The following is a 12,989-nucleotide window of genomic DNA, read 5'->3' as shown; positions in this document are numbered from 1 at the left end:
AATTTCTTACAAGATACGTATAAATAAATCTTACAAAACTGGAAAACATTTATTATTATTATTATTATAGATAATAATACAACAAAAGTGCAGTCCCCAATAGCACCTACTGCATCTTATTAGATTTAAAACGTTGCACCCATATAAATCACATATAGCAAAACATATTGCTAGAAACACTAATGATTGTTCATAGATTTTTTTTTTTTTTATATTAGTACTGATTATTATTAATGACTTGCATGGCCAAGAATGAGAATTGAAACATGCACATCACACCCTCTCATCCTCCCTACACCTCCTTCCAAAGCTGTTGACATAGCACAAAGGCATTATCCTGTTTCTGTGTGTAACACTCTTTACACTAACCCAGTGGCCATGGTCTGAAGCAACACTTTGCATATCAGTATTTGCACATACCAGGTGCGCTGTGTAGAATGTTATGCTCATTAATGATTGCTTACACAATATAACATTTGTTATGCAACCTCTGTCTCCTTGATTCTAAAGGGAGAGTTGTTGTGTTCAACATACAGTATTGAAGGTTTAATGAGGTTTGTTTTGTTCTGAGACCTTCAATCAGGTTTTTAACTGAATCACGGTTTGAACTGTGGCACAAAATGTGGTCCTCCCTGCAGAACCGCCTATACTTTTACAAAAAGAGACTTTCCGGACCATCTGAAGCTGAAACTGAGGGTGCGTTTATAGGATGTCTCATGTGCCAAAACAATCCCCATTCACACAGATCCACAAAAAAGACTACAAACGCTGTATTATGCTGCCAGGGCAGTTGGCGATGTCACTTTGTAAAGAAACACTAATGCGCATGATGTCATTGTTTTAACAAATTCACACTTTGTAGTTTATATTTATTACTGTATTTAGTTGAAAATGGTGTCGTGTAAACACCCCCTGACTCTTTTAGGATTGCCTGAGAGTATTCATGTTCCACCTCAGCTTTTTATGTTTATTTAAAGTAAATTAAGCTTTCATGCATTTGTGGGATTGATCTTTTAAATCGACTACATTTTCTCTTTTTGAGAGTCATAATTCCCTCTAGGTCCCCAAGAGGTCTCTAGCCATAGATCTCTTGTCTAAACAGAATTAGCCCTAGAAAAAAAATTGACCGTGCTGTCCATGAGTTGTGTGATAGAATCAGAAACATCCATATCAGATTTTACTCATAACTAATGCTTATAGTGTCCCAGCAGCCGAGCATATAGGAACCTAACTGACAGTGATATGTGAATGGAATATCTTCTAATGGCCCAGCACGACCTTGGTTTCCCTGGTGATTTCTTTTTAGTAAGCAGCATTCAATAACCTTTTATGATGTGACAAGCATGTTGCTGAAAAGCATTCCCTCACTTTAAATTACAATTATTTGTTTTTGCTCTTCCATCACAACATCACATGCCCAATTCTCCTTTCTAACTCTGGAATTTTTTAACATCAAGGACCAGTGCTCTCCATTATGCATTAAAAGCAAAAATATGTGTAAAAGTACTTCTGATTCAATTAAGGGAAAGGATGTCACAACACGTGCATGTAATATAATGAACTGATGACACAAATGAGAAAATGTTCATATCCTGGCACTATTCTTAACAGGTAATTCTATTTAAGAGATCGACCGGATTTGTCAGGTGAAATCAGATGACATTGACTCCACCCACAGTGCTGAGCTTTATCTGCATAATGAGGTCATCATGCAGGCAGCGCTTTATTGATTTAGAGTCGAGCATTAAAGCATTTCCTGTGCCTGTAAAGCAGTGCTTGCTGATCACATGTCTGCCCTTTCCTGCGTCTTTGACAATGCTTTGTGAATTCAGCATGTGTTGGCTGTGTATTCACAAATTCGCTTTGTTCTAAATCAATGCAAGGGGCTTCACAATGACAGCATGGATATGAAAGAAAAAAAAAGGAAAGAGTTTCCATCAAAAGAGAAAGAAAGAAAGAAAAGGGAAGTGCATATAAGAGCATGGTGGGTGCTTTGAGAAGACAGAAGAGGATATAGTTTGAAAGTGACACAATTAGTTATTAGTTGTTTAACTGAAATTCATTAGATATGATAGCTGCACACCAATTAAAGTCATTAAGTGGCATTCACAACCATTTTTTATCTCTGTAACGACACATTTTAGAACATACCTTAGTATTAGAGATTTTTTTATGTCATATTGGATCATTTTTATTATGCAACTAATACCCCCTTCTTTAACATTTAGATTAGGCTACATTTTCTGTCATGCTCACTTAAGTTATTCTTCAAAAAACATACTGTCTAAACTCACTTTGCATCTAACATGGGTTAAAGCTCCAGGAAAGATCAAGTCAGGAAGTCATTTATCTCTGTATGGGAATCAAATTAATATTATAATTTCCTGTAAATGTTTACAGTGATGCTTAAGACACCTAAAGTACCTAAATCCAAGTGTATTAGCTGTATGACAGCACAGATTTATCCCAAATCACTTTTACTTATCAAGTCTTAAGGAAAGTTTTCATTAGAAGCCCTGCTGTGTTTTTTACTGTTCCTTCACTTCTGGTTTATGATGACGTCGTGAAAGACACAAACAAGCAGTCTCATCCAGGTTTATCCTTGTTTGGTAAAGGGAGCTATGTAATGAGCTGAGGTCTATGGCTCTCACACAAGCTCACAATGAGGGAGAGAGAAAGAAAATGTATTGGATATAGTTCCAGTCAAGAGATATTTATTTAATTGGTTGATCTTTTTCATTGAAATGAAATCATATACAGCAGATAAACACAGGAGAAAGCATGTATAATGAATGGATGTCTAATAAAATAAATCAAAATATTTTAGCAGATAATTTATTACACTGTGATTACAAACCGTATGGCTCACAATGTTATTCAGTAGCCAGAATCTTTATACAGAATGGACTTCAAAAACCACTAACACTTGAAAATTAAGATCAGTAAGTCCTCAACGTTTTATAGAAATAAAATCTTTATCTTGTCAGTATTCAATTTAAACAAAAATATCTTGACCCCCCTATTCTATTGACGAGAATTAGGCAGCAAGCTACAGTAGGTCTGCTCACAGTTATATAAATACACATTTGAAAATAAAATATAATCTTTTTTGGTAAGATTTAAGAGAGTAGAAAATGATTGTATTACTCTTTCTTATATACATACAAGGCACTAGAAGGTCATTTTTTTCAAGTCCAAATTACTTAAAAGATATCAGCTGCATCATGAATGTACCGCCTACCCAGGCAATGCCATATGGGAAACTAATTCGACAGAAAGCAGAAATATTTGACTGATAAATGCTCAAATACGAAGCAGAAGCAATAGTTTCATGAATTTCCTTGAATTATTATTACTAGAATCCATTACTAAGCATAAGTAATAAGATTCTCATTTATTGACGTGTACGTGTTGATTAAATCATCGATACAGAGACATGCTCTTGCTCTGATAAAGGTACATGTAACCGTCACAAAAGAGTCGCTTCGCCACACCTTCCATCTCTCGAGGCACTTGATTTGCCAGCTGAGCCAGAGACATATGTAGGTACTGGCCAACCTCTGGACATGCCCGCACTTCTGGGATGTTATAGCCATTGCTTTCACCTACAAACAAATAAGTTTGTGATATAACGTCCAAAAGTGTTGAACTCAATCCAAGCACACAATCTACACACATTCACTTACCAACGCGGTCAGCCATACTATCAAAGAAGATCCAGTCAGTATCCCGAGGTCCGTATTTGACGAAAGAGACGTAGTGGCTGGTCTCTATGCACAGCACAGCAAACAGCTCTAGTTTCTCCCGTGGAGGAGTGCGTGGATCAGACCCTGAACTCTGTGAGTAAGAGAAGCCTTGAGGAAGATGCAGGCTTCTGGTTTTGTGGCATCGACGCTGCTTGTGAGAGTGAACCTACATAAATCAATTCCAAGATAGTTTATGATTATGTTGCAATAAAAAGTAGGACAAATATTTATTGTGAAATCTACAGGTCAAGGGGCATGCTTAAATGTGGTTTTAACTGTACCTTTTAACATTATTTTGTATAATCAACTGATTGTATTGCATATGATCAAGCCTATGAAGGTGCCCCTAGGAAAGGACTGTATCTATGCAACATAAATGGTAAAAAGTATTCAGATAAATGCAGAATGTTTGTTTAAAACCCTACCTGAGTGTAACATTTCAAACAGAAATATTTGAATCCTGTATCACTAAACAATGCGTCTCTGAAGCACTCAGCACACTCTTCATTTGCTAGCTGACCACACAACACACACGGCTGAGGACCTAATGGACAAATGTACATGAACACACACCTCAAATGACTTATAAGAACACATAGAAACCGGGAAATATATTAACAGGAAACCCTCGAGACATTCATATTTGTGACCCTGGATCACAAAACCAATCACAAGTAGCACGGGTAAATTTGTGTAAATTGCCAACAATACATTGTATGGGTCAAAATTATTGATTTTTCTTTTATGCCAAACATCATGAGGATATTAAGTAAAGATCATTTTGTACATTTCCTACCGTAAATATACAAAACATTTATTACTGTGAGTAAATGCAGCACAATCGTGAACATAAATGGACAACTTTAAAGGCGATTTTCTCAATGTTTCGATTTTTTTGCCCCTCAGATTCCAGATTTTCAAATAGTTGTATCTCGACCAAATATTATATTTCAAAAAATTGACCCATGTGACTGGTTTTGTGGTCCAGGGTCACATTTGTATAAACGTTTAAGACAAGTTACCATCAACGAGAAGACCTGTGATGTCCAGTTCTATAGAAGGAATGATTTTTGGAAACATTTTGAAACTCTTCCCTGAGCGAGGCATAGTAAGAATCAGACAGGCAGGCACCTGGAGGAACAAGTAACAGTTTGAACATACAATAACTTATACATCCTGATTGTGGATCCATTTAAATTAGATTTCAAGAAAAACACATATAAGTTGTCTATCCATTTGGTTCACACCCGAAATATTTACGCAGAGAGAAACAGTACCATCTGCAGGTCATGGATTGAATGTCCAAGCAAAATAGGACAAAATAAAGAATTGAAAGCAGAATCTCAAACACATAACATGCAAAGAGACGAATGATACCTCTGCTAGTTTCAGACTGTTACTGAAAAACGAATGTTCCAGTAGCTGTTGAACCGTCGGCAGGACTAAATGGTGGTTGTAATCCATAAAGATTTGGTAGTAGTAACAGCTTTGCTCTTTATGTCCACTTCCTGATGGGCTGCTGAAGGCAGATAAAGTGATACATACAAATATATTAAAACATAAACTTGTAGAAACTAGAAGGCATTCTCTTGCCAAGACATATTTTTGCAGAAGTAATCTACTAATCTAAAAATTAGTAGGAAACAAGAAACTGTTTACACTAACGGTTTATACGCATACTGAAATATTTGTTGTTTTCAATGGGTAGTTAAAGGCTACACAGTAGGAACAGAGATTTGGTGTAATAATATATTGGGTAACACTTTATTTTACAGTGTCCTTGTTAGATATGTTACATGTACTTACCATAGTAATAACAGTAAATTATGCATAATTACACGCATCTAACCCTCAACCAAATCCTAATCCTATCCTAACCCTATAGTAAGTAAGTACATGTAGTTAATTAATATTACTTACACCTTAAAATAAAGTGTAATCATATATTAATACTTAAAGGGTTAGTTCACCCAAAAATTTAAATTATCCCATAATTTACTCACCCTCAGGCCATCCTAGGTGGAATATGACTTTTTTCTTTCTGCCAAACACAATCGGAGTTATATTAAAAAAATATCCTAGCTCTTCCAAGATTTATAATGTGAGTGAATGAACTCCAATGATGTTTGGCTGAAAGAAGAGAGTCATATTCATCTGATCGTCACCAAACTCGGTCAGCATGATGTCAAGACACTGAGGATGCTAAATTTTTTATATCTCGGGTGAGTAAATTATGGGATAATTTTCATTTTTGGGTAAACTCACCCTAAGGGCATATTTACACTTGGTCACTTCATGTGTTTTTACTGATCAGATAGCTTTAAACTGTTCATTTTCCATTTGGACACAAAAATGCATTTTGGAGGTCATTTAACCTGGTCTTTTCACAATCGGATAACTATCTGATCAGAGAAAACGCATAAAGTGAACAGGTGTAAATAGGACCTAAAATATTGCCAATTTTTTTTTTTTTTTTTTTGTGTTTATAATATAAATATATAATAGTTGGGATCATTTATTTGGCACTACCTTAAAAAGTACAAAGAAAAATGAATGAAATCATGAAGGAAGCAGAATAGCTAGCCTAAATTCCGTAAGATTCCCATCCCTATTCCCTACTGAAAAATACGATAAATTCAATGAAAAAGTGTCCCACCAGAGTTTAAGTGGTGGATCTAGAGAGAGAATCTCTTGCATGATGAGAGAGAGGAACTCTTCAGGATCTGCACACATCAAGAAAAACACTATACTTAGTCCAATTCCATGAAACAGCCAAGAGATCTTTTATAGATAATGAGATATAAATAATTTGTGCAAACAGCTGTGTAATATTTTGGATCTGTGTTTTGATGACTTGCAGATAAATGTAAAGTTGGACATTTTCCTTCAATATTCTGTTTGAAATCTGACATAGTTAACAAAGCTGAATGCGGCTATGACATCAAGAAGAAAGCGTACCCTTCTCATCTGTGGTGTAAGTGGGGCAGCGTTCCCGATTTTGTAGTTGCTTCCGAAGATTCATCACACTGCGCTCTGGTACAAAACCATTCCTGTAAATATGAGAGAATATGTGGTTATTCGAGCTCTCCCATTATGTATTTATGTGACTGTGACTGAAACTTCTTTAAAAAAATGAATAAATACAAAAAAAAAAAAAAAACATTTCAATACAAAGTTGAAATCTCACTTGCGGAGAGGATTGACAATGCTTTTCAGTAGGATGCTTTGAATGGTTTGATCTTGCGTGGACTTAAAAAGCAGAGAATCCAGAACTGATGAACAGGAAAACACACTGGATAAAATAAAATAAAAATAAAACGGATTTTACTTTTGTAATTACTTTTGGGGCGATTCACATCACACTGAATATGAAGTCTCTACATCGTATATATACTTTAAAGTGTATTCATATATTATGTACTTTATACAATTTTTAAAGGTTTTCTGTAAAAACATTACATTCGCATGTAATCAGCAAAGTTTATAACTCTTTTCAAGTTCTAACCTGAACAGGGCAGAGTCCATATAACAGGAGTTGCAGTGACCCTGAATGCCCTTCATCCGACCAATCAATTGCTTTGATACATCTTCTGTTCTAATAGGTGGTACATTCTCCTCTTCCACATATACAGATGCCTTATCTGTTACAGAGAAAAAAGAACGAGGCACAAAAGTTCCACAAGTTGCACTACAGTAGGTGATGACATATATTGTGGCCATAATCTACCAGTGCAGTCCTTGAAAATGTTTCACTTTCTACTGATAAACACCTGATACACCCGTTTCAGGTGTGTTGTCTCATTAGATAATCAGGTCTTACCAGAGTTTCCATTAAACACATTCTCCTTTGCAGCAGAGAAACGATCATCAGGCCGACAAATTGACAGTTTCACAAATAAACCACTTTGAGGAGGACATTTAAAGTATTGTTTTCCTTTATATGTTCCATCGCTCACTCCACTGCCGTCCTCCTAACAACAAATACACAGATTTTTAAAAGAATACAACAATTGGCTGGCTAGTTTTCTTTTCTTTCAGAACTACAGGAATTCCTCAAAGATGCCAACTGATAAAGTTTATAAAGAATATTATAGCCTACCACTTCCAGCAAAGCACTCTTCTCAGGATAATCAGGTAAATATCCAATCCAGCGTACAATTCCATAAGACATTTTTTTTCCCACAATAACCTGCACTAGGGAGCCAACAGAAATCTCTTCAGTATCAGGAACACCCCCCATCTCTGGGCTTTGAGAAGTGTCCATTTTTTCAGTTTCATCTTGTCACGAAAACAAAAAACAAAACAAAAGGAAAAGCATTTTAAGTAACTCCATTATATTTAAAGGATACAAATTTTTGTTCATGTAAATGCCCATGCCCTAATACTTGTGTTATAAGTAGGGGTGCACCGATCCGACTTTTTCAGTCCCGATACCGATACCGATGCCTGGGCTTTGTGTATCTGTCGATACCCGATACCGATCCGATACTATAGTTGAATTAATAATAAACTGTATACCTTCCACCTTATACCTTCCTTGAAGAGACTAAAGGCACCAGACTAACTAAACATAACTAAGACAAAATAACAGATGTATGTAATGTGTTGTATTCTTATTTATTTAAAAAACAATTGTGCATTCAAATCGAAAATAGAATATAATCAAACTTCTTTAAATAAATGTAAAAAAAATCAAAATAAAATGTAGCGGTGGAAACAAAAAAACTGTGTTTCCAAAAATTGTAAACATGTAAAAATATAAAGTGCAAAGTCCTGCAACAGGAATTTAAAATGCAACATAGCAGCTGAACCTGAGAATAAAAAAATAAAAAGTTGGTCGAACAACAACTTGATCACACATACAAATAATAATAACCAAACATTGTAATGTGTGTCACACCACCATCACAAACATGACCTGTGAATGCTCACTTAAAGGAGAACTCCGGTCAATTTTAACATTGAGCTCATTTTTTTGTACATTTGGAGTGCTGTCAATACAGAGAACAACGACAAAAATCGGTGTTGCCAACACCGAGTTATTCTATTTTTAAAATTTCCACCCTGTTGACTTCAATGGGGCAAGTAGTAAACCTGCTTTTAGCCTCTTAACATCCTTGATGTGTCATTACAAGTGCACAGAAAATGTGAGTGATTCCTTCTGAGTGAACACGAGTCAATCTGACTGCAGTAGATGTGAAAGATATGTATAAAAATGATGTTATTTAAGCCAGCGCAAATACCTGTGTTTACATCCTGTTTTCAGTTGAAGTCCAAAGTAGTCGATTGCCGAGTTCACACGCGTGATCATAGCAACTAAACCTATGGGCGTGAACTCGGCAATCGACTACTTTGGACTTCAACCGAAAACAGGATGTAAACACAGGTATTTGCGCTGGCTTAAATAACATCATTTTTATACATATCTTTCACATCTACTGCAGTCAGATTCACTCGTGTTCACTCAGAAGGAATCACTCACATTTTCTGTGCACTTGTAATGACACATCAAGGATGTTAAGAGGCTAAAAGCAGGTTTACTACTTGCCCCATTGAAGTCAACAGGGTGCAAATTTTAAAAATAGAATAACTCGGTGTAGGCAACCCCGATTTTTGTCGTTGTTCTCTGTATTGACAGCACTCCAAATGTACAAAAAAATGAGCTCAATGTTAAAATTGACCGGAGTTCTCCTTTAATCAATGGCAAATTTAAATGTCAGTTTTAATGATCATTATGTTTCATATTTTTAAAAATGAAAACAAAAAGAAGCAGGGTAGTGTTTTATATTTCGTGTTGTTAATATGCAGTAAAGATAATCAATGTACGCGTTTGCCTGAACCACATTTATGTGGCCATTAATATGTTTAAGTTTTTTTTTTTAAATGAAAAGAGGCAGAGTGGTGTTGTATAACATACTTCGTTTTATTTTCGGCTAAAATATACATAAAGAGATTACCGGAGTAGCCAGAGCGAGCTGAGTGACGCGATCAAGAACGCATGCTGTTCCATTTGCAGAATAACCGGACTCGCGTCCTCTCGTCCTCGGGAGTTCGTTCTCCTGAGTCGAACTTGGCAAGTCCGAACTACCAAGGAGGACGCAAGTCCGAAGTTTGCGTACTTGGTATTGAGAAACGGCCTCTGCCTCGCTCCATGTTGCTTCTAGCATGCGACACGCGTGAAGCTGACGAATGACGTAGGTTCTGCTGCGACGACGAGAAAAAAAAATAAAATAAACTGGATCGGCCCGTGGATCTGTTATTTTTTCCGATCCCCGATCCAGCTATTTTATCAGTATCGCGGCCGATATCCGATCCTAATATCGGATCGGTGCACCCCTAGTTATAAGTACACGTGGCGACACATACATATGTTACCTTTATTTAACAGCTCCTCTTTAATTACACAATCCAATGGGACTGTCATCTCTCCTCCTTGCTTCCCTTCTTCATCTTTATCCTGAGAAGAGGAAAGTTTTAGGAAATCATTCTAACCTTTTATTATAACACTGAACTAAAACTCATCTCTGTATGACAGATTGTTTTTCTTATACACACATCTTTATCTAATATTTAATAATCAGTGTTTGATACAGATCTGTAATATTCTTTTAATTTAAATGTAGTTGACCTGTCACGTTAGTGCTATTTTTATGTTTCCCTCATGGGATTAATAAAGTATATCTAAGTCTGAGTTTTATCTTCAGCTCTAAGGAAAGTGTTCAAAGAGAGTGTTACAGAAATATTTCACTCAAATATAAAATGTCTGTTGTTATTTTATCACCATGTGTCATGTGTAAAATTCTTCAACATTTCTCCTTCTGTGTTTGACCGAACAAACAAAGTCAAACAGGCTTAGAACCACAGTAAGTAAACTATTTATTTTTGGGCAAACTATTCACTTGGATCACTCTAATGAGAAGTCAGTACTCACGGTAGATAGGAGAACCAGTTTACCATCTGGGCTGTCCTTTATAGCCATAACCATGCCATGGTGAGCATTTTTGTCACCAAAAAAGGTTACTCTGTCTCCAACATTGAGAGGCTCAGTAGATGTCATGGATGGGGAAGACTGAGTAGGTAATGGTGGTGCTGAAGGTTTATGATCCACTGGTTTGATTCTTGTAAAAGGGACAAAAATGGCTGAGTTTTTGGGACATGTGAAGTAGGTCTTGTGGAGGTAGGAACCATTATTTAGACCTTTTCCTGTATCTTCACCCTAAGAACAGAAGAAGAGAATATAGGACTTTCATATTACCCTTAGTGGATAGTTTGTATTGCTCAACCTTTATTTTCTCTTTAACACAACTACAGAAAAATCATCACTCACACACACACACACACACACACACACACACACACACACACACACACACACACACAAACACAAACTACTCACCTGCAGTTCCACCCCAAAGAAGACTCCTGTTATAGGATCAGAGCTACAAGGTTTGATATTTCCAATGTATCGAATCACACCTTTGAGCCATTTCCCATTATACTCCACGCAAACCCGACTGTCTATGGACAGATTTGAAGCCCCCTTTAAAGCCTCACGGTCTTTCAGTGCAACCAGTCGCTCTTGATTGGATTCAAGAGCCAGCAGTAATTCTGCTGTTCTGAGTGGCAATGGCTCCAGAAGAAATGAATCAATGTCTGTATGCAATGAGCTGCCCATACAACCTACAGGTAAAAGGTTTATATTGTTTTCCTTTTTCCGTTCCATATATAGATCCCTACCAATGAAGCATATTTCACCAGCATCCATGAACCCAATTGGCGGTTTTGCAATTACGATGAAGTATATCTTCTTGTCGGCTGAAGCCATTTCTTATGTCACTTGGAAAACTGAAGTACTGTCAGGCTTTCAAGTTGACACCAGTGTTTCCAGAATGGGCAAGGGAGTCTTCAGTTATTTGCTCACTTCGAGCAAAGCTTATTCTTCCCGTACAGGTACGTCATTCAAATACCTCCAAGTTAACAAAAGTAAATGATTTAAAACAACTGCGCTGGTAGATAGGAAGAGCTGTGTAGACACTTCCTGCAAAACAGTCAATAGTTAGAGATAGTCAGTTTTGTATGTTAATAGTTCATTGCTAGCTTATAGCCTAACGTTACCTATTGACCTGGTAGACTAACTAACTTACATGGCTAATTAAGTTTTTAAATAGTTGAACTACTCTAAAGCGACATCATTCAATGAATAATTCCCAATTAAATTGCACAAACATCCGAGCTTATTATGCTAATTACTTACCGATGTCAGTTAGTACTTTCGATTTCTGTATCTAAAAACGAACCTCGTTAAAAAACTGTCAATCTTCTTCCAAATAAGAAATACACTTCAAAGGTTGCTAGAATAATGATGTGATTGTCGGAAGTTTAAGTCTAAATGAAACTACTCTCAAGACATATCGTCGGTATGTAAAGTTTCAAACAACCAGGCGCAGTGTTTTTTTTTTTTTTTTTGCTCAAAACCAAAACTATAGAGTCATCTGTTGTAAGGCGTGTTGTGATTGGATGTTGCTTCCACACGTAATCACAGGCGTCGTCGCAGTTTTATGACAGCCGTGTTTTGGTGTGAAGATGGCTGAACGTGAAGCGCTAAAGAGAGAAATAGAGGAGCTGCAAAGTAAGTGTGATATTTTATTTATATATCGCTCTTTTAGCGTAATTCAACAGTGGTTTCAGCATTTCCCCAAACCCTATGTTCGTTATTTGCCACATTTAAAGGAGGGTTCAGTAACAGTGTGGCTGATCTAACGGTTTTCACTAAAGCTAACTTAACTGTAACGTTACTGTGCCTGGAGGAACACCCTTTGAGATGTTTATGTTTTTCTTTTCCATATGTTGATTTTCATTGTCCTCGCTGTTGGTAGTTATTTGCTGTAGAACAGATTTAGAAACTATACAGGGCAGTGGCAGAAACGGCAGTGACACATGTCCCTTAAAAAAAATATGGTGAATGTCTCTGTTCGTTTCTGTTATTAACATCTGACATTTTAATAATATTCTATTCTTTAGAGTATTGTCTTCAGATTTCTGTCACATGTATTTGCTTTCTTGGTAAGTTAGCTGTTGAATATGTAGCTAATAGAAATAGTTTTGATGAAACATTAATGGTTGAAAACGATGATCTCCCAAATTTGCAAACTTTGAAACCACAATTAAGTTACATAAACATTTCTTGCCACATATAAGGCAAGGTATAGACCTTTAGCAAAATTAATCCAAAATATTCTAGCA

At 36.4% G+C, this 12,989-nt stretch overlaps 2 protein-coding genes across 3 annotated transcripts in view; one reads left to right on the top strand and one right to left on the bottom strand.

The window, feature by feature from the left end:
- Positions 1-2,684: 2,684 nt before the first annotated feature.
- On the bottom strand, positions 2,685-12,236 carry cyldl (cylindromatosis (turban tumor syndrome), like). Of its 2 annotated transcripts, XM_084426897.1 has the most exons (15): positions 12,001-12,236; positions 11,143-11,784; positions 10,678-10,962; positions 10,122-10,203; positions 7,846-8,024; positions 7,567-7,717; positions 7,252-7,387; positions 6,934-7,038; positions 6,705-6,796; positions 6,403-6,469; positions 5,124-5,265; positions 4,769-4,877; positions 4,172-4,290; positions 3,687-3,912; positions 2,685-3,605 (listed from the first exon to the last, which is right to left on the bottom strand). In XM_084426897.1, exons 2-15 carry the CDS (start codon positions 11,569-11,571, stop codon positions 3,421-3,423), a joined length of 2,307 nt encoding a protein of 768 aa, XP_084283023.1. In that variant the 5' UTR covers positions 11,572-11,784; positions 12,001-12,236; the 3' UTR covers positions 2,685-3,420. The 2 variants fall into 2 exon arrangements, with proteins under 2 accessions (XP_084283023.1, XP_084283024.1); XM_084426898.1 differs by lacking the exon at positions 12,001-12,236 and having other exon boundaries at positions 2,690-3,605; positions 5,124-5,262; positions 11,143-11,745.
- Positions 12,237-12,273: 37 nt separating this feature from the next.
- zc3h3 (zinc finger CCCH-type containing 3) overlaps positions 12,274-12,989 on the top strand; it is a 75,613-nt gene continuing 74,897 nt past the window's right edge. The window contains exon 1 of the mRNA XM_084426896.1: positions 12,274-12,375. Coding sequence (XP_084283022.1) covers positions 12,330-12,375 — 46 coding nt within the window. The 5' untranslated portion in view covers positions 12,274-12,329. The remainder of the gene's footprint in view (positions 12,376-12,989) is intronic.

The sequence above is a fragment of the Rutilus rutilus genome (genome assembly GCF_951802725.1).
Source record: "Rutilus rutilus genome assembly, chromosome: 12".
NCBI classification, from domain to species: domain Eukaryota; kingdom Metazoa; phylum Chordata; class Actinopteri; order Cypriniformes; family Leuciscidae; genus Rutilus; species Rutilus rutilus.
The sequence above is the reverse complement of the archived record's forward strand: the minus strand, read 5'-3'. Positions and strand labels throughout refer to the sequence as shown.